The sequence below is a fragment of the Chinchilla lanigera genome, unplaced genomic scaffold, assembly GCF_000276665.1.
Source record: "Chinchilla lanigera isolate Chin_1 unplaced genomic scaffold, ChiLan1.0 scaffold00022, whole genome shotgun sequence".
Taxonomy (NCBI): Eukaryota; Metazoa; Chordata; class Mammalia; order Rodentia; family Chinchillidae; genus Chinchilla; species Chinchilla lanigera.
In genome coordinates this window covers 18,086,174-18,110,851 of record NW_004955423.1, presented here as the reverse complement: position 1 = coordinate 18,110,851, position 24,678 = coordinate 18,086,174, and the positions used below count along the sequence as shown (strand labels likewise).

The following is a 24,678-nucleotide window of genomic DNA, read 5'->3' as shown; positions in this document are numbered from 1 at the left end:
CAATAAAGCCACTCACTTAGGCATTTACAATCATCAACTCAAGAATTAAAATATTATATATATATTTTAAACAAGATGCAAGCCCACACAGCCAGCTCACCAAAGACAAACTCAGAGGGCAGTAAGATAGAACAGTCTGAAAGCCACCCACCTTGTCTCTCTAAAGTGGTAACAACAGAGCAAATGAATGAGGCTCTAGAAAAATCCAATCAGAAAGATAATTACTCAGATAATTACAGACATGCTGACCATAATGAAAGGCATGTGTAGTGACTTGAGAGCAGAGACAGATACAAAAGTACTAAGAATGATGGGACAGGGGCTGGGGATTTAGCTCAGCAGCACAGCGCCTGCCTGGCATGCGTGAGGTTGTGAGTTTGATTCCTGGTACTGGGAAAAAAATTTTAAAAAAAGGTTTAGGATTGTTGGGCCACTTCTTTTTGGTTCGAGGGTTTTTTTTGAGGGGAATTAATTGGCAATGTGTTATTTACTGTAATTTTTTAAAAATTTAGGCCTTTATTATGTATTTTGAGATATTTATGGGTATATATGGATATATATGCATGTGCATATATGTATATTATTCATCTAAAACTAATGACCCATCCAAATGATCTATTTAAAACTAATGAAATCTGAAGTTCAGGGATGGAGTCAAGGGTTGAGTCCTTTGTAAAAGTGCCCTGGGAAAGACTAGTATGTAGACTGACGGAAAACTGCTACTTTTGAACAATTTCTTTCTCCAGCTCTCTGGAGAAAAGGCATGCCCTTTCGGGCACAGTTGCACAGAGAACTTCAAGGAAATCAAAACCCTAGAGCCATGCTGATGCTCAACTAGAAAATAATCCAAGGGGGTAATTTAGAAATCTATTGTGACTATTAATTTATTATGGACTACAAGGTTAGTTCACAAGTTTGAAATAACTGAACTTAGGAAGGTGAGCTGCATACTAATTTAACCAAGTTTCTTTTCCATTTAGCGACATCAACTAGTCTCTGGAATGCTGGCATGTGTGACTAGGGGCTACATCTACCAGGTATAATTATTATATTCATTCCACTTATCTACATTATTTACTACTTTGATTTAGATATGAGTGGTCACATAAATGAGGCTCTCAGGGACAAAGTGCTATGAGTTGGTTTTTCACAAGTCTACCTGAGAAAGAAATACATACAAAACAAAGGGCATTTTGAAATAAGGTTTCCACTTTAAATTACTGCTCTGGCATACATAAAATGAATATTTCCATATTTAAATAAATATACATGCAATGCAATTCTTTTCTGAGAAGACCTAGAGGTTTGAGCAATCTTTATTTTTTTAATTCTTAAATTTTTATTAGTAAAACTAAGATGTACAGTAATTACATTCATCTTAGGGATCTGGAACATATACATGTCCTATCTTGATTCTTTTCATTTTAAATTTATTTTTTCTCATTTTTTTATGACTGTACATTTTGTGATACATAGTAAATCCATTCATCAAGTGGAATCATCTCAGACAAGCACAGTGACATTAAAAAAGAAGAAGAAAAAGATAAATTCTACCATCCTATTGAGATGCTGCTGTGGAAATTTCTCCAGGCTTTATGTCTTCCAGAGACACTTTTAAAATATCCTGAAAAAAAAATAAAAAGAATAATAGTACTATGGATATAAGCATTCAAAGTAGCAGACTGCTGCACACCTTCTAGAAAGTAGATTGCAATGGTGTCAAGGATGTAAGGATGTAAGGGCATCAGTGAAATGCTAGGTATGCAAAAATAAGTCGTGGTCTTCAGTTCTACTTTCAGTATTTATGTATCTAAGCAGTACATATTAGACAAATATGTATTTATGCCTTATATGTAAAACTTATACAAACATTGAACTTTATACTACTATAGAAACAAAGGCAAAGAACTCATGTAAAGGCCAGTGATCACTAACAACCATTGCTCCTAATGCTAAAGAATGCTGGTGTTCTAGAAAAGAGCTTGATCCTTTACTTCTGGGGCTATGCCTTTTGGTACATTCTCTGTATTTCATCTTTGAGACCTTGTCAGGGACACACAGGTCTCACTACTTCAGGGAGCTATACTTGCAAAGACATGTATGATTTTAGAGTCACAAAGGAATCTACTTGGGTTCCTATGTGTGCTTTGGTCTCTCCTCTACCTCCCCAGCCCTTCTCTTCACAGGCTGGGACCAAGTGCCCCAGAACTGAAGCCCATGTGTGCATGCGTGAACATCAGGCAGCAGACACCGACAAAGGGACATGCCATCCCCAAGCAGAGGAGACCCACGCCGGGGCTTTTACTCACTCCTGCAAACAGATCAGCCTCAGACTCACCATCTGCTACGAAATCTCATCCTTCCTGCTGTTCAGGGAACATCCACACTCTCGCTTTGTCTTTGCACCGTATGCTCTTGCTCCTCTTGGGTTCCAGAGAAGTCAGGCTTCACGGGAAGCTCAGCCACCACCTCTAGACTCCCTCTACTGGGCTCTGACTCTCTCTCTTGGGGTGACTCTTCTGCTGCCCCTGTCACCTGCCCAGGGTCACCAACCCCTGGCCCTGCCTTGGCTTGTGCTGAGCCTGTAGGCTGAGCAGCCTCTGCTTCTCCTTCCTCTCCATCTTGTCCTAGCCTCTGGGGCTCCCCTGCCCCCTTGGAAGGTTCTGGAAGCACTTCTCCCCCAGCCTCTGTTGTGCAAGCTGCTGTCACTACCCCCCTGCTCAACGCCATCTCCTCTGCCACCACCCTCTCCTCAGCTGCTGTTTTCCCTGGTGCCTCGTCCCCCTTGAGCCTGGTTTCCTCCACAGCAACATCTGAAGAGGAGGCGGCTGTATTTGCTACTGTTTTCCCCTCAAATGTCTTCAAATCTGCCAACACCTCCTTCCTCTCTGCAGCTGTCCCTGCCACTCTTTCTTCCTCAGCCATAACTGATGCTCCTCCTGTGACTCCGTCCCTCTCTGTGTTGCTGTCCTCCATCACTCCTGTCTCCTGATCCCTCTCCTCCTCGGGTTCCTCACCCTCTGCTTCTTCACTGAACTTTTTCGCCATCCTGGGATCTCTCTCAGGCAGAGGCTCCTGGGTCACTCTCATGGCCTGTGTTCCTCCTGGCCCCTGCTGAGGTTTTTCCCCATCCCTCCCAGCCAGGCCAGTAGGGCCTCCATGATCCAGGACTGCACACTCCTCAGCCTGTCCTGCGTCTGGGAAGGCCAGGTCAGGGACCTTTTCCTCTCCCAGTGGCTCACTGCCAGGGCCCTCTGATGTTCCTTCTCCTCCACGCCCAGGCCCTTCCCCCTGCTTTGAAGGGGCCGTGGTGTCCTGGCCTTGCCCCTCTGCCCAGTCTTCGTGCTCTGTGTCTCTACCTTCCCTCAGTCCTTCTCCTTCTTTCCTCACTGCTGTTACTTTTTCAGGTGACTTTTCAAATTCAGATGTTACTTCCAACAGATTAACCACTCTTTCTCCAGGGGAATCTTCTAGAAGCTCTGTGCCTTCAGTTAAGTCAGTTGCCTCTGTGGATTCTTCATCCTCAGCACCAGATTCCTTTCCATTTCTGGGTGCTTTTGCCTGCTCCTCAGATCTTATTTCCTTTGTTGTTTTCTTCTCTTCCTCTTTAAGTTTTTGTTCTTCTTCTAATGTGTCTTCATCCTTCAGCTCATCTGCCCAAGTCACCACTTTTCTCTCAGACCCGGGTTCCCTCAGAGATGTTACCAGCCTCTCAGCTTTCCTCCTCTCTCTTGGTACATCTAATTGCTCACGTGACATTTCTTCCCTGTCATCTTTCCTGTTAGGTGCTAGCTCAGTCACCATCTCCTTCCCCAGGGTGGTTTCCTCAGGTAGCTTCTCGGGGCTGCCACCAGAAGCACCCATGCCACTTCTCTCAGCCTTGGCCTCGGCTGTTGAGGAACTCAAGGGTGTTTCTGCTTGCAGAACTTCCGTTCCCTCTTTGTCTGGCTCCTCTCCCCCAAGTGTTGCCTCTTCTACCCTATCCTCTTTCAAGGATTCTGCGTCTTCCCCAGGCCTCGAGTCCTCTAGGTCTGTGGGCGCTTCCTCCTCACTTCCATCCACAGCTGGCCTTTCAAACCCAGTCTGGCTCACAGCCTTCTCTTTCTCAGCCTCTCCCATCTCTGAAGTAGTGGCATCTCTCAACGTGACCTCCTCCTGAGGGTGCTGGGAGCTTTGTGCTGTGCCGGCTGGAAACACTGTCTTCGCTGAGTTCTGCTCCTCTGCGGAAGAAGCTGCCTTTCCTGTCTGCCTCAGCGCCTGCTCTTCAGGAGCCTCCCCTCCACACAGGCTCACTGTGAGGTCTAACTCCTCTCTTCCCAGCCTTCCATCCTCTTCCTCATCTGCCTCTACCCCACTTGCTAGGTCTACAGGGATCTCTCTTGCCTCTGGAAACTGTTGAGCTAATGCTGGCTGCTCTGCTGTTGGCTCCCACTCCCCTGAGGGAAACTCATTAGCCCCTGCTTCCTCCTCCTGGGCTGCCCCTCCTTTGTCTTCCATTAGGTCAGTGTCCTGGTGTTGGGGACCTTCGCCAGCTTCTGCAGCTTCTTTCTCCAGAGTGCGTGTTTCTTGTGTAATCTGCTTGGATTCCTTGTTTGAGTTGAACTCTGCTCTTTCTTCCACCACTAAGTTCCTATTTGGTGCTACACAAATAAGATGAAAAGACAAGGTCACTTCAATCCAGACAGACAGAGAAGAAGATATTGCATACAATTTTGTGTGATATTTATTTATATCATAAGAGATTTACGTGTTCCCAAGGAGCCATGTATATCATGTATGATGCATAGCTAAGTTGGTTCTATGGTGCCACTGACTATAATATCCACCATGGTTTAATGAAGACCTTTCATTATGAAAAGAAATGCTTTCAAATTTAATGAATACATTGTTCTTAAACATTGATATTAAGGTGGGCATCAGAAAGAATGGAAATAAGCAAACAAGAATTCAATTCCTAATGCTTCAAAATCAATACTCTCTCTCCCCCTCCTTCTGTCTTTCTCCCTATATACCTACACATGCATACATCCTAACATCCTGCTTTCACTTGAAATATAGTACTTGCAGAAAAATGCAATAAAAATAATATTCAATTTTGCTTAAAGCCATCATTTCCTATAGCACCATAATTTGACTGTTTTCTAACTATGCTTCTGCTGCTGCTCATGTGGGCATACAGCAACACAATCATACCACACAGACGGTAATTGAGTCATATATCACACCCACATTTTCAAGCTACTGTATCTAGATCTAGTCATCAAAAAACTTTGCAGCTCCAAGTACGACTCTTTACTAAAGACACCAATTTGTAAGATAGGTCGGGATACCTACCATCAACATTCAGAAACGGATTTGCCTGTGGCAAAATAGGATCACAGAGTAAGACAGACTTTGTAGTCTTGGATAATTTTCAACATGAATGACCTTCTTGAAGTATTTAATAATTCTCAACAGTGACTCTCTGGAAAATCTGGAGATACCACCCATTACCAATATAGGTTTATTATATTTTTAAAAGGATTGAGGTGAATTTTTTATTACTTAACAAAGACATATATTTTTAAATGATCCATGCAATCTAAGGAAATGTATATTATGCTTATTACTCAGTTTTCCAACCAAAGAATGATAGGGAGATAAAGGCTTTGAAAATGTTCATCCTAATAATTCTATTACTGTAACCTTTATCCTTTATAAAAGACAGTGGGCTATATATTATAAAACAAATTATCATACCAGGTTGTCCACCTTTAAATTATGTAAACTTGTGAAGTAAGCAAATGTGTCTTCCTCATATTTTCTTACTTGTTTGCTTTGTTGGTTAGTTATCTTATCTGCAACAAGTCACTGACAGTCTCAGGCACATCTTATCCTGATCTTGCCTAGTTTTAGCACCTTGTCCAGGACTGTTACCACTCCATTGCTCCTCCTAAGACTAAATAAGGCTATCCTTAGCTGGGTTCCCTGAGTCTCGTGACAATCAGTATGATAGACCATTTTAAGGTAAGGCAATAATGGCTGATATGACATTTTGCTTTGAAAATATATTTGGAAGATGACTTTTATTTTCTTTTTTCAAAGCAAAATAGAAATTTCAGATCTATTACTGGGACTGAGGTTGACTTTTTTAGGCGGTCCTCTGTGTATATAACAGATTATTTCTAAATTGTATCTAAAAACCTCCCAAAAGGAAGTGTAGGACCAGACTGTTCAGAGTGCACGAGGCAAATTCATATGGTCGATTTTATTTCACTACAGATTAATGCTGAATTTAGAACAAATTATATTGAAACCAGAAACAAACGTGCCCATTCTACTAGTATATCTGTTGCTCTCCAAATTCTTGCATGAAAGTATTACTAAAAAGTCACTTATGAAAATTATTTAAATAAAGTCCTCTGCTTTTCTAAGATGTCCTCCAGATTTATGGATTAATTAAAGAATATTCAGAATTGCCAGGGTATAAAATGGCTTGGTCACCATGTAATAATACACTGTCTAAATTCTAGGAAAGAGAGTACTAATGGCAACAAGCTGAGCTATTATATGAACACACACATTAACACACACACACACACACACACACACACACACACACACACTGTAGGGAAATCGGAAAGGAGATTCCTGAAACAAGGGAATAAAAGTAATTGAAGCTTCCTTAGAAAGAGTACAAAAACATGACATATAATTTTTGATAATAACCTCATAAGGTTTTTTATTCAAACCTTACTTGAAAAAGATATTTGAGAGCAAGCAGTATTCACAAATAAGCAATCTGACTTAGTGGGAAAAGTGTGTACTTGGAAGTCGGCCCTCTAGACAATTCCAGCTCTACCACTTACTCACTGGATGCCCTTGGAAAACCACACCTGTCCAATCGTTCATTTCCTTGTCCATATAATGGGAATAGCCATTCTTGACTCACACAAGTCTTGTGATGGTAAATGAGACGTACATGTAAAATGCTTGGCACATTGCCTGGCATGCAGAAAACTAGCAAAGTTTCCATACTCTCGCCCTGCAGTTTGCTGTCATCTAGACTTTCTTGTTTGAATTAGATTTGATCAATGATAACTACTCCAGGTGTTCTGCAAAATAAATGTGTGGTGAGCTACACTAGATTCACCAGGGTCCTTGTGCTGTGACTCAGGGACTGCCTCCTTCAGTGTCACCTGGCCCTCATGGTGCCTAGTGAGAAGTGGAGTTGGTCTCATGTTTTCTGCTATTGTCTGCAAAGCCTTGTCTGGCCAAGTCATTCACTTAAAAGTAGGATAAAATCTCAGATGTCTTGCAGTTCCTGATAACTCTCATTAAACATCAGAAGTGATGGTAATGCAGTCATATAATGCACATGTTTATTCATTAACATATCATGCAATGAAAAGATGACCACAGACATACACATACATATATTCACATCAGCACACTTGTAAGAAGTCATCCACTGCATGTGAGAAAGCAAACTTCTTCTGATTTCAAGAAGTTTGCCCAGATACACATGAGTCATGGTCCATGGAACCAACCCCTAATTGGCAGTCTTCCAGATGGAATGCTTGTCATCAAAAGCCAAGTCATTGATGGCAATGAATTCTTTCCCAATTAAAAGAATGAGAGTTTTCAATGAATCATTGTGAAATATGGTGTTTCTTGGCTCTTCGTGTCTCCAACTGGGTCAGAGATGACAAATCCACCTCGCTCTCCCACAAACGGGGAGGCAAGCTATGAACTGAGGCAGATCTGAAAATCCCCACCAGAGACTGAGAATCCAAAGACCTTTTTATCATCGTAGGCACGAAGGTATTTAAAAAATAATAAAATTCATAGCTGATGTCAGTTTCCAAGCTCCCCTTAGGCCTCTCAGCTACCTCCTGCCATCGTGTTCATCAGATGAAAAGCAAAAATAAAAAAAAAAATGTGGCAGGAAGAAGACATGAGGACAGACAGAGAGATGAAAGATGGAAATGGGCTGTCTTTTGCAGAGAATTTCTGAAGATAGTAACGTGCCCTAACCTCCACTTGCGTTGCTCTCTGGCTTCCTCATGGGCATGCCTCCCTGTCAGCTGGGCTAATGCCAGACTCAGCATCACAGTGGCGGTGGCAGCCAGGTGCCAAGGTTTCATTTATTATCTGTCCAACTGATTGGAGAGCATATAAAGTATCAAAAGGTACAAAAACAGGCCATGGGAATGTCGCTGAGAGCTACTTCACATCATTTAAGCAAGTGGGGTCCATTTAAATGCACTCACATGAAAATGTGACCTTGTTTCAAAATCTGTGAAGATTAAACAACTCCTGTGCTGATTTCAAAAAGAAAACACCACAGACAGAAGAAGATCATGAAGGAAGGAGATACATCCAAAGAAACACTTGCATTAAAAAAGACGACTGCCAGAGGCGGTGACAGTTTGCCAAATGCGCATGCAATGAAATGATTGAAAAAGCAGTTTAGTTGCCTTTTATTTTGCAGGAACGTGTGTTATGGCTTTTATGACACCAATCATCACTGCTCTTTTAAATTGCTAAAACGACTAGAGTGACTACACTATGCGCATTTCATCCATTAGTAGGTTTTAGTGATTTGACCCCAATCTCACTCCATATGGACAGAAGCAAAAAAAAAAAAAAAAAAAAAAGCCATGACATGACTCCTATAAATTTGACTGTAAAAGCTAATGTACAAACTCCTGTTATCCGCAGTTGATTACTTGCATGGACTTCAGGATCACAAATTCAAGTCTCAAATTCCCATACTAACTGTATCATCTTGGATAAATTCTTTTACTTACGTCTAAGCCTCAATTTACCTATCTGTCAAAAAGAGACATCAATGCAGTGGTGACTAAGAGGATTAAGTGAAGTAATGTATCAACTAGAGGAGCAGATGTTGAAACTTTTAGAGACCAAGTGCCCAAACTACAATCCAAAACCCGCTTATTTATCACAAAGTGCCAACACTGCAGTTGCTGGGGAGATGCTGGGGCACCTTGGAAGACTTGGCTCACATGCTGAAAGAAGGCTGTGCATGCCAAAGGTTCACCACCACTGACCTAGCGCATTGCTATATATCTTCCTTTTTAGCAAATTCCTGTGCACTTAATTAATGGTGCTGATGATGACAGGCACTTTTATAGTATTACCACCTAATGTGGTATGATCTAGGCAAAACTGAAAAGTCAGTTAAGTTAACTTTTAGTTTCTGACAATTTCCCACTTCTTAGCTTGCTTTTTATCTGATGGCCTGTATCTCTAAATCACTGACATCTAGTGAGACGTGCTTTCCAGTTAACAAAAGCTCCTCGATAACACTAGACCTATATCTACCTTCTGAGGTAAAAACACACTAGCGTCAAAATTTCCTTGCTCCCTTTTCCCTACATTTCTTCCTCCCTTCTTGCGCCGCCCCCTTCCTCCTTTTCTCCATTCTTTTTTCCTTCCTTTGTGCCCCGCCCCCCGACGACATTCTGACACAGCTAATCCACCAGGACTCGAAAAATGTCTCTTGCTTAGAGTGAATTACTAAGGGGTAATCATTTGTTGGTGCCTGTGTTTGGAAACAAGTAGTGAGATATCTAACTCTTGTGGGTTCGAGCAGGAAAATGGTAGCTTAACTATATCAACCTTAATAAGAAAAACTTGCAGCTGGAAGCACAGCATCATATACTTCAAGTATATTCTCTTTAAAAATATTCCTCATTCATGCAATACATCAAAAAGCCTCCTTACAATGCAGTCATTGGGTGGTGACATCAACTCATGATAATTATGTTATAGCTAGATTTGTCATCCAGTTTGTGAATTGCAATTTTTATTTTAGGAAGTTTATAAGCCTTGTATATGCATATAAATACTATGCAGAGAGTTTAAATAAGCAGTACTTTTACCTTTGCGTATGAATTTGGCTGACTGAGCTATGGAAATCACAAGGAAGGTAGGGGATGGGAATGAGACTTAGCTGTGACTATATAAAGTTTTGTTTCATCAGTGGCAACAAAATATTTAGGTTTTTCCAAGTTTTTCTCTAGAGTCTATAAAGAAATATGGCTTACAGTAATAACAATACCACCTTTTTTTTCCCACTGGGAATGGAACTGAGCACCTCTTGCTTGCAAGGCAGATGCCCCACTACTGAGCTATATTCCCAGCCCCAATAATAATAAGAAACAATGAACCCATTAGTAGCTATTGAACCAAAAGACTCTTCTAAGAAGCCAAACAATATTAGCATAATTTGAAAATTGCAACTCATTACAGATTGATAGTGAGGCCTCCTCTCCAATGCAGGACTGTCATCATGCTTGCCTATATCTGCTCACTGGCCCCCAGGGGAGAAGGGTGGGGAACAAGACTTGCCTAATTGAGGCTCCACAAGCATGGGACTCTGGCCTAAGCAACAAAGACTTCCTAGTTGCAAGACCAGAAAAGGCCTCCCTGGGACAGTTTTTCTCAGGTGCTCTTGTGAAAATGAAACTCAAAAGCAAGAACTTGGCCAGTGTCTAACACCAACGCCTTTCTACCCATGGTAAAAGTGGCCTTGGCATGCTGAGACTCCTGTGTCAGGATGTGACCTGTCACTTTGTTCTCCCCACCTAGTTAGTTGGGCCTTAAGGTTTCACTCCTCTATTTCCCCTAAAGGTGTCCAATAAAAGCAAAGGTGACTGTCACTTCTCACACCACAGGAAACTAGAATCGTCCCCTACAAAGAAGTGCTTGGAAAAGCATTCTTCCATTCAAATTACATAGGATACTTTAAGACACTCACTGAGACAGCAAAGTCTTTTATGTTACAATATTAGCTTTCTATTATGGAAATTAATACATTTGAAAGTAACATATATTGTATTTCCCCTAAATATGAAAATAGTATACATCATCCATCTAAATTTGAAAAGATAAAATCATACAAAGAAGACAAAATTATTCATAGCTTTACCAGAGAGAACTACTAGTTAGTATTTGGATGGATTTCCAAATATTTACTTTGCTCTACTCTTACTATTGTAGCATCTCACATTTCTTCATACTCTTTTTTTAGCAACAAATTATATTAACCCACATCATTTTTTTTTTGTTTGGTTTTGTTTTTTTTTTTTTTTTGGTTTTTCTCCGGTACCAGGAACTGAACTCACGACCTTGCGCTTGCTAGGCAGGCACTTTGCCGCTGAGCTAAATCCCCAGCCCCAACCCACATCATTAAATAAAAAATATTCTTTCAAAAACATAGACTATCCTAATAAAGTCCTACTAAAACTTACTTAGCCAATTATCTATTGTTAAAGATTGAGTTATTTCCATTGTTTGGTACTTATAAAACTATTTAATATACAATTTTCAATCATTTTTCTTGCATATTTATGATCAGTACCTTGGTATTAATTTCTGAAATTGAAATTGCTGGGTCCAAATGCATGAACTTTTTAGAAGCTCTTGCTTGATACCTGTTTCTCAATCTTCTTCCAAACAGGAAGAGCCAGTCACCAATTTCATCTGTAATGACTGGAAAGCCTGTGCCCCAGCATGATTGCTCCAGAACACCAAACTTTGAAAGATGAAGGCAAATATAGGCCTTTCTATATCATCAGTAGGCTTACTTTCCTCTTGTGAATTTCCTGCAATCCACTCTATAGACTTCTGGTATGGTGATGTTATGGTTTATGTCTGTGTGTCCCCCCAAAGCCTCATGCGGCATGGGGCAGGCCTCTAAAGTTTGATTAATTATGGGTGTGAGAGCTGCACCCCCCTGGGGTGGATAGTTTGCATATGTAAGGGAGAGGAAAAGGGTGCTTGAGGCCATTCCTCCCCCATTCCTTGCTGGTATGTGCTGGTTGCTTTTGCTGTTGTCTGCCACCCTGAGCTGTAGCTCTCTACCATTTGCCACGCTGCCTTATAATCTGCCAAGTACGGACTGAAACCTCCACAAACTGTAAGCGGGAAATAAACCTTTCCTTCCTTAATTTTGGGCGTCAGGTATTTTGTCCCAGCAACAAGAGAAAGGTAACCAAGACAGGTGGTCACCTCTTACCAATTTGTAAGAACTCTTTATGTACACAAATACCAATCCTTTGTCATATGCACATTATGGACTCTTCTCCAGGCTTTCAGTTTTCTTTGCTGAAGCATTTATTGTTCCATTGTGGTTGTTGCTGCTGCTGTAAACATTTCCATGTTACTCAGCATATTTCTTCCAAATTAACTTAATAGTTTTTTTAATCCTAAAATATTAACTGTAGGACTTGGAGACATTTTATATTAAGCTTATAATTTAATCTGTCAAAAAGCATCAGCATCTTTATATTTAATCTTCCACTCAAATATTTGCAATGATTTTGCACTTATCAATTTTTTATTCAGCCCATACATATTATGCTTTCCCTTCTGATACATCCCTGGAAGGATGATTATAGCCTTTGCTCATTTGTTGTTTATTACTAAGTAATTTCTTTCTCTGTAGTTTCACAGGCATTGTTTGAGGCTTCAGTTTGAAATTGGTACTTACAAAAGCACTGTTGGTTCTAATAAATACACAATTAGCAATCTAGAGAGTTGACTTTCTTTCTTAGACTTAAGAACTATTTATAGAGTACTGCTTTCAAATTTCCAAAATGTTTAGTGGGGTTTTTTAATATTTTGTGAATAATTTCTCCTTTTTATTGTACTGTGTCATAGAATGTGGATTCAAAAGCTCTGCATTCCAGAACAAAAGCACATAGCACATGATAATTATCTGATAAATCAACCTCATAAATTATACTAATCCTCTTTATGTTATTATTTTGAAAACAACTGATACTTTTGTTTATATAAACATGCAAGTTGTGATTCTTGTGTTTTCCTTTAAAAGAGTGTGCTGAGCTTCTTGAATGCTCTTAATCTCCAGCTGGATGAGCATTCCTCTCAGAAGCATTATGCTGAAGTAGTTACCAATCGCCCAAGAGCTAGAGGGAAAAGGAAAAGAAGGTGGGCTTTCTGCATTTTCTTGCAGAATGGTAATTGCATATGGCAAGGTGCTGACAGCTGCTGAAGCTTCCAGACTTGGTCAGACCCTGACTCTTGGCAGTGCCATCTTTACAAGGAAGGAAACCCAATCAGTTCAGGGGGAAAAGCCCTTCCACCCTGGCACCTGCTCTTCTCTTTGGTGTCGTCCCTAGAGTTCTTAGAACTAAAGGACTGTGAGTTGTTACAGGCCCATCTTTCTCCTATCTCTACAGCTCATCCATGCTTTATCCTCCATCTTCTCATTCTTAAAGTCTAAACTCCTAACTTCCATGAGGCCACTCCTTTTTCATGGCAAATATACTCAGAAAACTCCTGATGTCTTTCACTAATACAATCTCACATAGCAAATTCCTTGACTTTTGTTATCTGAGTGGTATCCATCCCTAGATTTAGGAACAAACTTCTAAAACATTTGTTAACTCTTAAATTGCAATTTTTTTTTTTTTTTACATTCTTCCTCATTCAAGTAGAACAAACGGTAGGAGACGCAGACCTTAGATAGACGCAGACCTTAGACGCAGACCTGAGCTCATCTGACCAGTTGAACTGATTGAAAAGAATTTTTCTACTCAATGTTTTTGTTAAATGTTGATTTATAGCCTTCATATCACTAATCACTACATTAATACAGAAACTGGGAAACTTTAATAAGGTAAATGCTTTGGTGAAAACAAATCAAGTTGCTTCACGCTGAAATTCACACTCTCATGAGACATAAACATTGCCTTTGTTAATAGCTACTAGCCAAGATGCAAAGAGAACGAGTAGCATAAATATCTATAAATTTAAAAATAACTCTCCAATTATTTTTGAAGGACTCTTTGTCTAGTTTAAATGGGTATTTAGAAGATTTCAGAAATTCCCTATGATAAACTCTGACTTTAAGAAAAAATAGGTAGAATGATAAAGGCTAAGGTTATAATTTTGGAGGCTAGAAATAGTTCCAGGGTAGTAAGTACGTACATATGTATGTATGTTTTATTTATTTATTTTTGCAATTCCTGTTGTGTTTGTTTTGTTCCTTTTTTCACTTTTTCTTTTTTTTTTTTTTAACATACTTCTACATCTCCCCTAGGCATTTTTCCCTTTTAAAATAATGCAAAAAGGAACAAATCAAACCCACAGTATTTCTCTCCTGAAGTTACCTGTTCTCTTTGATAGGCTTCAGATGTCATTTTTGCCCAGTTTAGTTGAAAATTATGCAGAGGAGCAACAAGAAAAGTCCTAGAAATCATCTAAGAGCTTCAACTTACTGTGTATGATGGGAGTTTTAGAGACTGTGTTTGTTTCCTTTCTTAGAGCACCAAATATTTTCTACCCAACTGTATCTGTAGAAGAGTTTGGGCAGAAAAAAAATGTGAGGCAGCATAAAACCACAAGAATATCTAACTTTAAAACTGGTTAAGCCAGGAAGCAAAAAATGTCCTTCTATTCTATTTATTCTATTTTGTACTTACTCTTTCACCACCTTTTCTCTTTTCTAGGTTCCCAGGTGTCAAAACACAAGTGTCCTAACTTGGAATACATTATGTCTTTCATATTCTATACCCTGTGTTCTCAGGGACACCAAATTCATTCACTCTACTCTGCTTGTTTTAAAACAGACCAAACTCTTCCTGGCTTAAAACAATGCCGAGAATCCTGAGAGATTCTATCTCAGATGAAAATTTTGCCAAGGAGTTTTCACCTCAGTTTTAAGAAGGTGAGAGAAAAAAAAAAAAGATGAGAAAGCCATAAGCAGAGTACAGATATATAAATGTAAGTTTATGACAAACTCAGTCACCTTGAAAAGTATCCCTGCGTTTGATCATTCTCTGTATAACCAATCAGTTATCTTCCAACAACTCCCCATGACAAAACTCATCTACCTACACAGTAAAGATGTTCTTGTTTTGCCTCTGACACTGAAACATTGTCCACCAGATCTCAGGATTAATTACAAACTCAAGGCCACAGCTGTTCAAGGGCAAATGCTGTCCTCTACAGAGAAGCCAGAATAATCTCCCCAAAACTTTCAGACCATGCTATTTCTTGGCTTAAATCATTCCAGTGGAAAGGTTTCCTATATTGGAATAAATTCCCATTGATGACCTCTAACTTGGTCCTCACATTGTACTACTCTGTCTCTTGTTCACTCCACTTCTGTCAAGCTGGCCCTCTATTCAAAATTCTCTCTCAGAAACAATGCTCCAAAAACTTAAGGTTTTTGCCCTTGCTGGACTCTGCAATTCATTTATATCTCTGCTCAAATGAACTATCAGTATAGAGGCCATCTCTCGAATACCACACCTTCTTCAAATCATTACTCCATCTCCCTATCCTGCTTTCTTTGTCTTCTAGCACATGTTCCAAATACCCCATTACAAATTCACTTTTCACTTTTTGGGAATAATCCTTCCTTGAATGTAAAACCTGTGTAGAGAGGACTTCATCATGTGCACACGAAGAACAATGTGTGATATAAAGCAGATGCTCAACAAATATTCATTGGCAGAAAGATCATCTGTTGAAACAAACTACAATATTTCCATGGTCCTTTCAGAAATTGTATTTAGACCTCAACTCAAGTCACATGATTTCTTTGTTGTCTGATGAGGAGCATTTTATCCTGCCTATAGGATGACAAAACTGCCTTTTTACTTTACTCAGAATATTACTTAGGTTTAAATTACCTTGGCCAAACCCTGTGATTATTCTTGATTTACATATAAAATATAAAAGGCTTACTTTCATATACATTTAAAATTATAATTTATTTTAAAATACACTTTATGAATTTATATATTTATGTTCATATTGTATACATTATATTAAATTGATGTGTCAGAGCACCTGAATTCTTCCACCATTAGAATATATTACAAACACTGCGTTACAATACATAAGGAAAGCTTCAATTTAACAGAAAAAAAAAAAAGACAACTGTGCCCTACAATACTGAACTAACTCCAAAGAACACTATCTCATTGTGGGTAGAAATTATAATCTTTTACTTTATCTATTTCATTGTATAACGTACAATGAGTCAATTGACCTGATTTATTGATTTATAAGGACAAAGCCAAATTAAATAAGACATCTTTAAAAAGTGTAAAGGAATATATTTTATGGTATCAACCTAAAAGTTATAAAGGCAGTGACTGCATTTGATTTATCTATTGCTGTGATCTTCAGTAAAACAATTCAGATTAAATTATATTAACTTACTATTTATGTCTATTATCTAGGATACTACAAAATACCTCAGCATCATTAACTTTAATCTGTGTATCTGTTCTTATCATAATCACAGTTTTCATTTTAATTGAAATACATTCTACACAAATATGAGGGAGACTTTTTTATACATCATCTCAGCCATCATTTCATTTTGATTTAAGGTTTCTATTAAAGATCTAAGTAAAATATACATATTTCCATCTTATGACCTTACCAGTTTTCTGGCCTAATGTACATAAACTGTGTTTTCCAGAATAGTCACCTTAATGATCCCACATTTTGTAGGTTACTGTCTCTACTCCTAAGCCATCTAACTGAAGACTCATTATAGAAGCAAAAATTTTCCATAGCCTATTTGTTCCATGTGAAGAGTGTCAGCTTGACTGGCTGTGATCCGCTCGGGTGGTTTGTGAAACACTTCTGAGCATGTGTGTGGAGCATCTGTTTCTCTCCTCCTGACTGGCATGAACTGAGCAGCCTTGCTCTACTATGCCTTTCCACTAGGAACTTCCTGCCTTGCTGATAATGGACTGAACCCTTTGAAACCACAAGCCAAATAAATCCCTCCTTTAAATTGTGAGTGGCAGATATTTTTGCCCATCAGTGAAAAAGCTGGTCAACATATTTGGCAACAATATCAATACTGTGAACTATGCAGTCAGGACCTTGATGGTTTTACCTAAAATTTTCTTAGACATTCTTATTCATATAAAGGTATTTAAGAATATTTGTCACTTCTTTTGATTCCACTAAAGTTCTTGGAGAGGTACTGCATCATTTCCTTGAGTATTTACATTTATAAAACATTAACACAATCCACTCATCCTTGTGTTCTTGGTATCATTAATCTTCTTTGTCATTCTGAATATTTTCAGAATATCCATATTCTGAATATTTTCAGAATATGGTCTTCATTTTTTTTTTTTTTTGCCTATTCATGTCTTACTTTGCAATGTGCTTTATATTTCCTGACACTGGGAAATTTTGCTGTGTTAGGGAAAATGATCCTAGAATAAAACTGTGAGTTCTTACACACAAGGAAAGATGTTTAAACGAAGTTTGCTTTTGTGAAATACTACACAATACAATATGTGTAAGGTGAAAAGTATAAAATAGAAATATGTGGTGATGAAAAAGGACACCTAAGACAAAAGGTTAAGTGAAAAAAATGAGTGGCTGAATAAAGTTAATTATTTTTTCATGTATATAAAACAATATAGGTTTATGCATGTACATATTATATGTATATATTGATATATTTATGTGATATATCATCATATCAATGTAAATTAATATATATCAATATCTTTAAAATTTTTCATCTCATACACAAAATCAATGGTCATTGTCGAGAAAGGGTAGAGGTTTAACAAAGAAGACTTTCAATTTATTTTTGTCTGTTCCATAATATTTAAACCTTTAAATCAATACTTTATGAAGAAAAAAACATTTATTAAAATCTTTAAGATTGCTATGACTTTTGAACCCAAAATCAGTCTCTTTGGAACCTATCCTAAGGAAATAAATATAAGTTTGAAATGACATAGGTCAAAATTACTAATTAAAATGCTACTAATAATAATGAAAGTAGGAAAACTATAAATATTCTACAATAGCCAAATGGTTAATATATAAGAAAAACATATAATGAAGTATCTAGACTTTAAACATGTTCATAAAAATTCCATAACAGGGCCGGGGATATAGCTCAGAGCATAAGTGCTTGCCTGGCAAGTGTGAGGTCATGAGTTTGATTCCAGGTACCAAAAAAAAAAAAAAAAAAAATTCCATAACAATGGGGAAAATGATGACAGTATAACATTAACATTTAAAATAGAAGACATTTTATAAAACTATGACAATAAAGCTAGGTTTAGAAGTAAAATCCCTAGCTAAATGTTCAGAGTTATTCTTGTGTAAGCTAAACCTATGGGTAATCATTCAGCTACCTTTTCTGTTTTGTAAATGTTAGTCCATGTCTACACATTACATGGTTATGAAAAATAAATGTTCATAAAGAGAATTAGCACATAGCTTAGAGCTTAACAAAGGTAAACAGTCTCAGAAGGGACCCAGAATAGCAAAAGCAATCCTGGGTAGCAAAGGCAAAGCAAGAGGCATCACAATCCTAGAATATGAAACTATATTGCAAAGATACTGTGATTAAAAAAAAACAATATGATACTGGTACAATAACAGATATGTAACCCAATGGAATAGAATAAAAGAAGCAGAATCAACCCCAGGCATATTCAAGTATTTGATCTTTAACAAAGGAGCCAAAAACATATGCTGGAGGAAAAAGAATTTATTATTTAATAAATGGTGCTGGAAAACTTAAGTGCCTATGTGCAGAAAATTGAATCTATATCCATATAGCTCATGTGTATTTAATTAAAATCAAAATAGATCAAAGATTTAACTATTAAAACAAAAGAGTTAAATGGCTGGAAGACATATGCAAGGACTTTCTGAAGAGAACCTCAGTGATAAAAGATCTAATATCAAGCAATCAACAAATGGCATATGGGATCATGTCAAGTTAAAAAGCTCCTGAGATCCAATCTTACCCTAGAAAGAATGACCATCATCAAGAAACCAAATAATAACAAATGCTGGTGGGTTGCAAGAAAAAAGGAATTCTTCTGAATGTAAACTGGTACAACCACAATGGAAATCAGTATAGAGATTCCTCCGAAAACTAAAACTAGAAATTTCATGTGACCAAGCTATTCCCCTTCTAAGTATCTTACTAAAAGATTTCAGAACATCATACTACAGTGACATATGCATTCCTATTGTTAGAGCAGCACAGTTGATTATAGCTGAATCTTCGAAATGGCCTATATGTCTATCAACAGATGAATAGATAAAAAATTGTGGTATTTAAACACATTGGAGTATGAATCTGCTCTACAGAAAGATAAATTTAAGTCATTTGTAGCTAAATGGACACACCTGGAGACCATAGTGTTGAGTAAAATAAATCAGACACACAAGTTTAAGTTGCTCATGATTCCTGTTACATAAGAAACCCAAAATATAAATAAAGAACAAAATAAAGGATACAGGATAGGGAGCAGGGAAATGTTTTTCAGAGAGGCAGGAGAACAAAAGAGACAGAGAGAGGTTAGAGGGAGAGGGGGGAAGGAGCATGAAAAAGAATTGAAAGAAATGGAGACAGAGCTTTTATAAATGGGAAGGGAGTCAAGAGATGCGAGGTGGGGTGAAGAAAGAATCAAGATGTGTTATAGCCATGTGTCAGCTCCCTGTGGTAAATGCAATCATTATGAACTGCGAACATGTACTAGTAAAACTAAACATCGAAGAAAAGCAAAGAGTCCCACATTTTCCCATCTAGTTTGAACCTACCTGAATAAAAAACAAAATGTTTTAAAATTATAGATGTCATCAAGTCAAAAATACAGGTTTCCCAATGTATTTGAGAAAAATAATAAACTGAAACACGTATCATTTTCCTAGCCTGGGGATAAAAATTACTCTCATCTGAGTGAGATCACAATACAGTGATCATAATACAATCTCTCTGCTATTGTTCTTCTAGTTTGCAACTAAGTACGACTGACATAGTGTGCATCCTTCTTTATGAATAGATGTTTACTTGCATAAGTCTGGGAAAAAAGTTTTTTAGTATAAATTCAATAATAATAATGTCAATATTAATACTGAATGGTAACACCCCTAGCTTTATTTTTTCTATGTTGTGGATCAAACTCAGAGCCTCACACACGGTAGGCAGATCCTCTACCACTAAGTTGTACCCATGTCCACACCTCTACCTTTTAAATTAGCAGATAGCCAAATTATGTACATTTTCTAGATTATACAGTATAATCTACTAGAAGTGAACAGTGAAATCCAAGATCAAAGATTAGGATTATTTTATAACAGTATTTCAAATATATTTTAATCATAATTTTGAATCATACATGGCAAAGTCCTTTTGAAACTGTTGAAAGTCTTTGTGTTATAATTCTAGGGAAGAGACTGACAATTTTTTTTTTTTTTAAGGAAAGGCCTAGATAGGAAATTTCAAGGGCTTTGTGGGCCATTTAAAAACATAAAATGTTTTTAATCTTAGCTTGTAGTAGAGTTATTCTCTATGACTTACTTGAAGGTCATATCCTTTGTCATACACCATTATCTGAAATATTTTTATTGTGCTGTATCCCACCTTCAAAACTATATCTGACATTTAAAGTTCTTCTCAAACATGTTCTTCATGAAAGCTGGCAAGGTGTCCTTAACCAACTGGAACTTCTCTTCCTTTAGCATTTTGTACCTTCTCTGATTTTATGCGTGGATAGCTACTGATCTCTGCCTAGTTATTGGTATGCCAATCCTTCTTCTTAATATTTTATAGGAAGAACTCTCTCTTATATATTTCTTAGTGATGATGATGTCTCACATACAGTAGGAGGTTAATATCGATGGTTGACTAGAAAGCCAGTCAAATTCCCCATTCTTTGGTGTAGACACCCGTGGTTTAACAGTAACTGTTAAGGGTCTAAAATAAAGAGAGACATTAGAAGGATTCACAGGTTTTTACAACACAGGTGGAGGTTCACAATACAAAAATTCGAGAACATTTTTCTCAGAACTAAGAAGAGTGGCCACTGCATTTGAACTTGGTCCTTTCACTGTGCTTCAAAGTTAGGAGCATCCAGCCGTCATGTGTCAGAGGTCCTGGGCCCTAATAGTATTTATACTCCAGTCTTCCATGTCCAATGGGACCATCCTGGGAAACCCAAGCATCACGAAACAATTCAGTTTCAGAGAAGAACACAAAATGAAATTTGGAATTAAGCAATTTTTACATGTTTATTTAAATTCAAATTTCAATTAGGTGGATACAGTAGGAAATCTTTAGAAACGCTGCAACTAGTCCACCTGAATTCAGATCTTCGGAAGACCTGTCATTATGTACTTGGCAACCTACCTAACTTCTTCAAATCATATTTTTTTTTCATCTGCAGAAAAGAAATGATAACAGTACATACCTCAAAAGGAGACTGGGCTGTTGAAGGAATCAATGAGTTAATATATGTATTTAGCACCATGCCTGGGACATAGTAAGCTGTGGGTATATAAATGCATAAATAGCTAATAACAAACAGCATTGCAGGTATTAACTTCTAAAAAGCCACACATACCCTTGCATTCAGACATGCATTTCATTTTATTTGATTCTTGAGATAGAATTACCACAAGGAGGAATTTACAGAAAATAGGAAACAGAATGTAAGAATTATCAAGTAATTTTTAAAATGCAACAGAAGGAAAACAGCAAGCCGAACATACAGGGATGATTATGTGACAAAGGAAGAAATGGAAAACATCGAGTCCCCCTGGTATCCCCACAGCTGTGCTTCCCGTGCTTTGGCAGTGTGAAATGGCCACAATCAGCTTCCATGCACAGGCACAATGGCAAGTCAACTCAGCAGCTGTACTTACCACCTTCCTCCACCCCAGGGAGACCTGCCTGTTTGTCCTCCACCTTAGCAGTGCTTCCTTCCCAAAGCTGGCTCTTATCCTTTGCCTTTTCCTTCTCAAAAACATGTTTCCTGGACTCCTCAGATGAGTTCTCTGCAGTTTCCTGTGTTCTTCTCTCCATTTCTTCTTCAAGAATGTTCCCTCCGCTTTCCTCTGTGGGCAGAGGTTTGGTCTCCCCCACATCTGCTTTTCTCACTTCTTGGTCTTCCAGTTCAGTCTCAAAAGATTCTTCAAACGGAAGGTGGGATTTTCTTGGCTCGTCGTTTTCGCTGAGCTGCAGAGAAGATGAACTTCTGGCACCTTTGTCCGTGCTGCGATCAGCAAGGGCTTCCCGGTCCCGCTCTGCAGAGTCATCCTCACTGTCGCTAGAATATGGGTGACTTCCGGATGAGACTGATGAAGCACTTCTAGTATCTACAAAAAATAAAATTGATGACATCATTGCTATTCTAAAGTAATTGATTTAATAGGGGAAAATATGCTAGAATGTAATCATATCAAAATTTTAAATAATTTATAGTTTAGGGGGGCTGGGGATTTAGCTCAGCAGCACAGTGCCTGCCTGTCAAGCACGATGTTGTGAGTTCGATTCTTGGTACCAGAAAACAAACAAACAAAAAAAACCATTAGAGGCTGGGGATTTAGCTCAGCGGCACAGCGCTTGCCTGGCAAGTGCAAGGTTGTGAGTTCGATTCCCAGTACCGGAGAAAAAACAAAAACAAAAAAACCCAATAATATATAGTTTAACTAGTTCTGATCCCCTTTTCCAATATAGTCCCCATAATTGTCATGACAAAGAAAAATATACTCTATGAACTATAGAAGTCTTTAATAAGACTTTAACAAGTCTTGGTGGCATTTAAGCCAAGAAAGCCCTATTGTTTTGATTTTCTTTTTAAAAAGAGTTAATTTAATGGAAAACTTTTGTAAATACTTGGTATGATTCAGAAAAATTTACTAAGCAATCCTTTGCTCTTGTATTACAGCAACAGTATGTATTTATGTGTCCTCATGTATAGCATGAAACTTTTTTTATCTGCTGTGATTCCCACCTTATAATGCACTCTGGGATCCAAGTAGAGTAAGACCTACAAATTTACACAGTATAAATGTTTAATAAATATTTTAAGTGATACAAATGTGTGTGTATAGGAGATACTGTTTCACCTTAACTTTCCCAGAAGCAAGGAATGAGAGGAAGCTTCATGTGCAAGTGATACACTGAGGACATGCCTTAGAAAAAACACTTCAGAGAATTGGGAGTCCAGGCAGGGATGGGAAATAGTCAAGCAGCTATCTCAAGCAAGGACTCAACCTCAGTCTCATTCCAAAGGGATCTCTGCTGTGTAGATTATATTAGAAGGATATAAGTAAATTAAAATAGAGTTGGATTTTCATACTTTGTATCAGTAAGATACTGGCTATGGGCCACCCAAAGGACTTGGAAATGAACTTCCTGGCTCTCTGTCCCAGAGGGTGAACTCCAGTAGCCCAACACAGTCTTCTAAAGGGTATAGAAACCAGGAACTGGACATGCAAAGACAGATAAACGGGAGTCATACATTGAGGTAGTGCTAAAGATAAGCAGTCTAGACATTTGCAGTAGTCAAAAGAGGTTCACATGCTACACAAAAACCTTTAAAAAAATCTCCAAGAATGTGCTGTACTCACTGAGCCTCTATGGAAGATCTGCAGCGTAAAAGTCCCTGCACAACATGGCCGGGGAGCGGAAACAGAAACTTGCTTTTGCTTTTGTAAGCAATAGATTTGTGTTTATACCTGTTTCTTATAGAATATATTTTAAGGTAAAATAGCCTATAATTGAATGCTGCCCGCCTCTCTTCTTTTCTCTGTACTCTTTACCACCCATTTTTTTGTTTTTGTTTTTTGTTTTTTGTTTTTTTTTTTTTATTTCTGCATGACAGTCACACAGATGGCTGCAGCATTTAATGCAAAGTTTAAGGAAAGAAATGCCTATCTTTCTCTCTCTCCCTCTCTCTCTCTCTCCCTCTCTCCAGCCCACCAAACCCCAGCTGTCTATGACAGGTCTTAGCAAACAGAGACATACCCATTTTCCCACCAAGATTTGAGAGATACTAAACAGAAGAAAAAAAAAAAAAAGCTACCGAGCGACAGAACCCCTTAAGCACAATCCCCAATACCTTGACAAGCACCAGGCGATCACTGCTTCAAAGAAGCCAAAGAACTCACATACTTTAGCCACTCATTTTTTTATTTTCCATTTTATAAAAGCTAGATAGGCTGTCTCTGCAGGAAACCTGGCAGATGAGGGCGAGGTATTCTCTGACCTACTTGCGTCAGTTCAGAAACTTTAGGGTTCATGGGCTCCCCTTTTCTAAGAACTTTATATTTACATTTTAAATAAAGAAAGACAACCCTTGTTTATTACTGGTTTGATCAATAGCTTTCAGTCATTACACAGCTGACTAGGACACAGTGTTATACTTGCTCTGAGCTGCAGAAATTATATCTACTATCATGAGCTTCTTCAGGACTCCCACTTTTGGCTCTTGAGAGTTATTCACATAATGAAAAATGAGCAGTCCTTTATCTTTCTTTCGAAGCGTCTATTAATTGTATTATTTTATTTCAAAAGGCTGACATGTGCTCTGGTTCCGCTTTGAGTCAGTCCTTCAGCAGAGAGAGATCAGGAGGATGAATGGGCTCGAAGTGGCAGGGGCACCTGACCTCCGCTATCAGCTCATTTCAGTTTTCCAATTTCTCTTTCACCTCCCGGTATAATTTAGTTTCAGTCTCATTTCTTGCTTTCATTTTCATACCGACACTGGGGCAAGATGTTGCTTAAAAAAAAAAAAACTGTTCAAAAGCTTTAGGGCCCTCTATGAAGGGATTTTCAAAATGACTTTTATTTATTCCCTTAGAAATGAAACAAATATTCTATAAAAATGTTCATGTGCATGAACT

General features: G+C 38.2%; 1 protein-coding gene across 2 annotated transcripts in view; it reads right to left on the bottom strand.

Moving 5' to 3' along the window:
* Window positions 1–511: 511 nt before the first annotated feature.
* Erich3 (glutamate-rich 3) overlaps window positions 512–24,678 on the bottom strand; it is a 101,098-nt gene continuing 76,931 nt past the window's right edge. For both annotated transcript variants that reach the window (XM_005385238.2, XM_005385239.2), the window contains 3 exons: window positions 21,694–22,146; window positions 2,339–4,640; window positions 512–1,624 (listed from right to left, as the gene is read on the bottom strand). In XM_005385238.2, coding sequence (XP_005385295.1) covers window positions 2,371–4,640; window positions 21,694–22,146 — 2,723 coding nt within the window. In that variant the 3' untranslated portion in view covers window positions 512–1,624; window positions 2,339–2,370. The remainder of the gene's footprint in view (window positions 1,625–2,338; window positions 4,641–21,693; window positions 22,147–24,678) is intronic.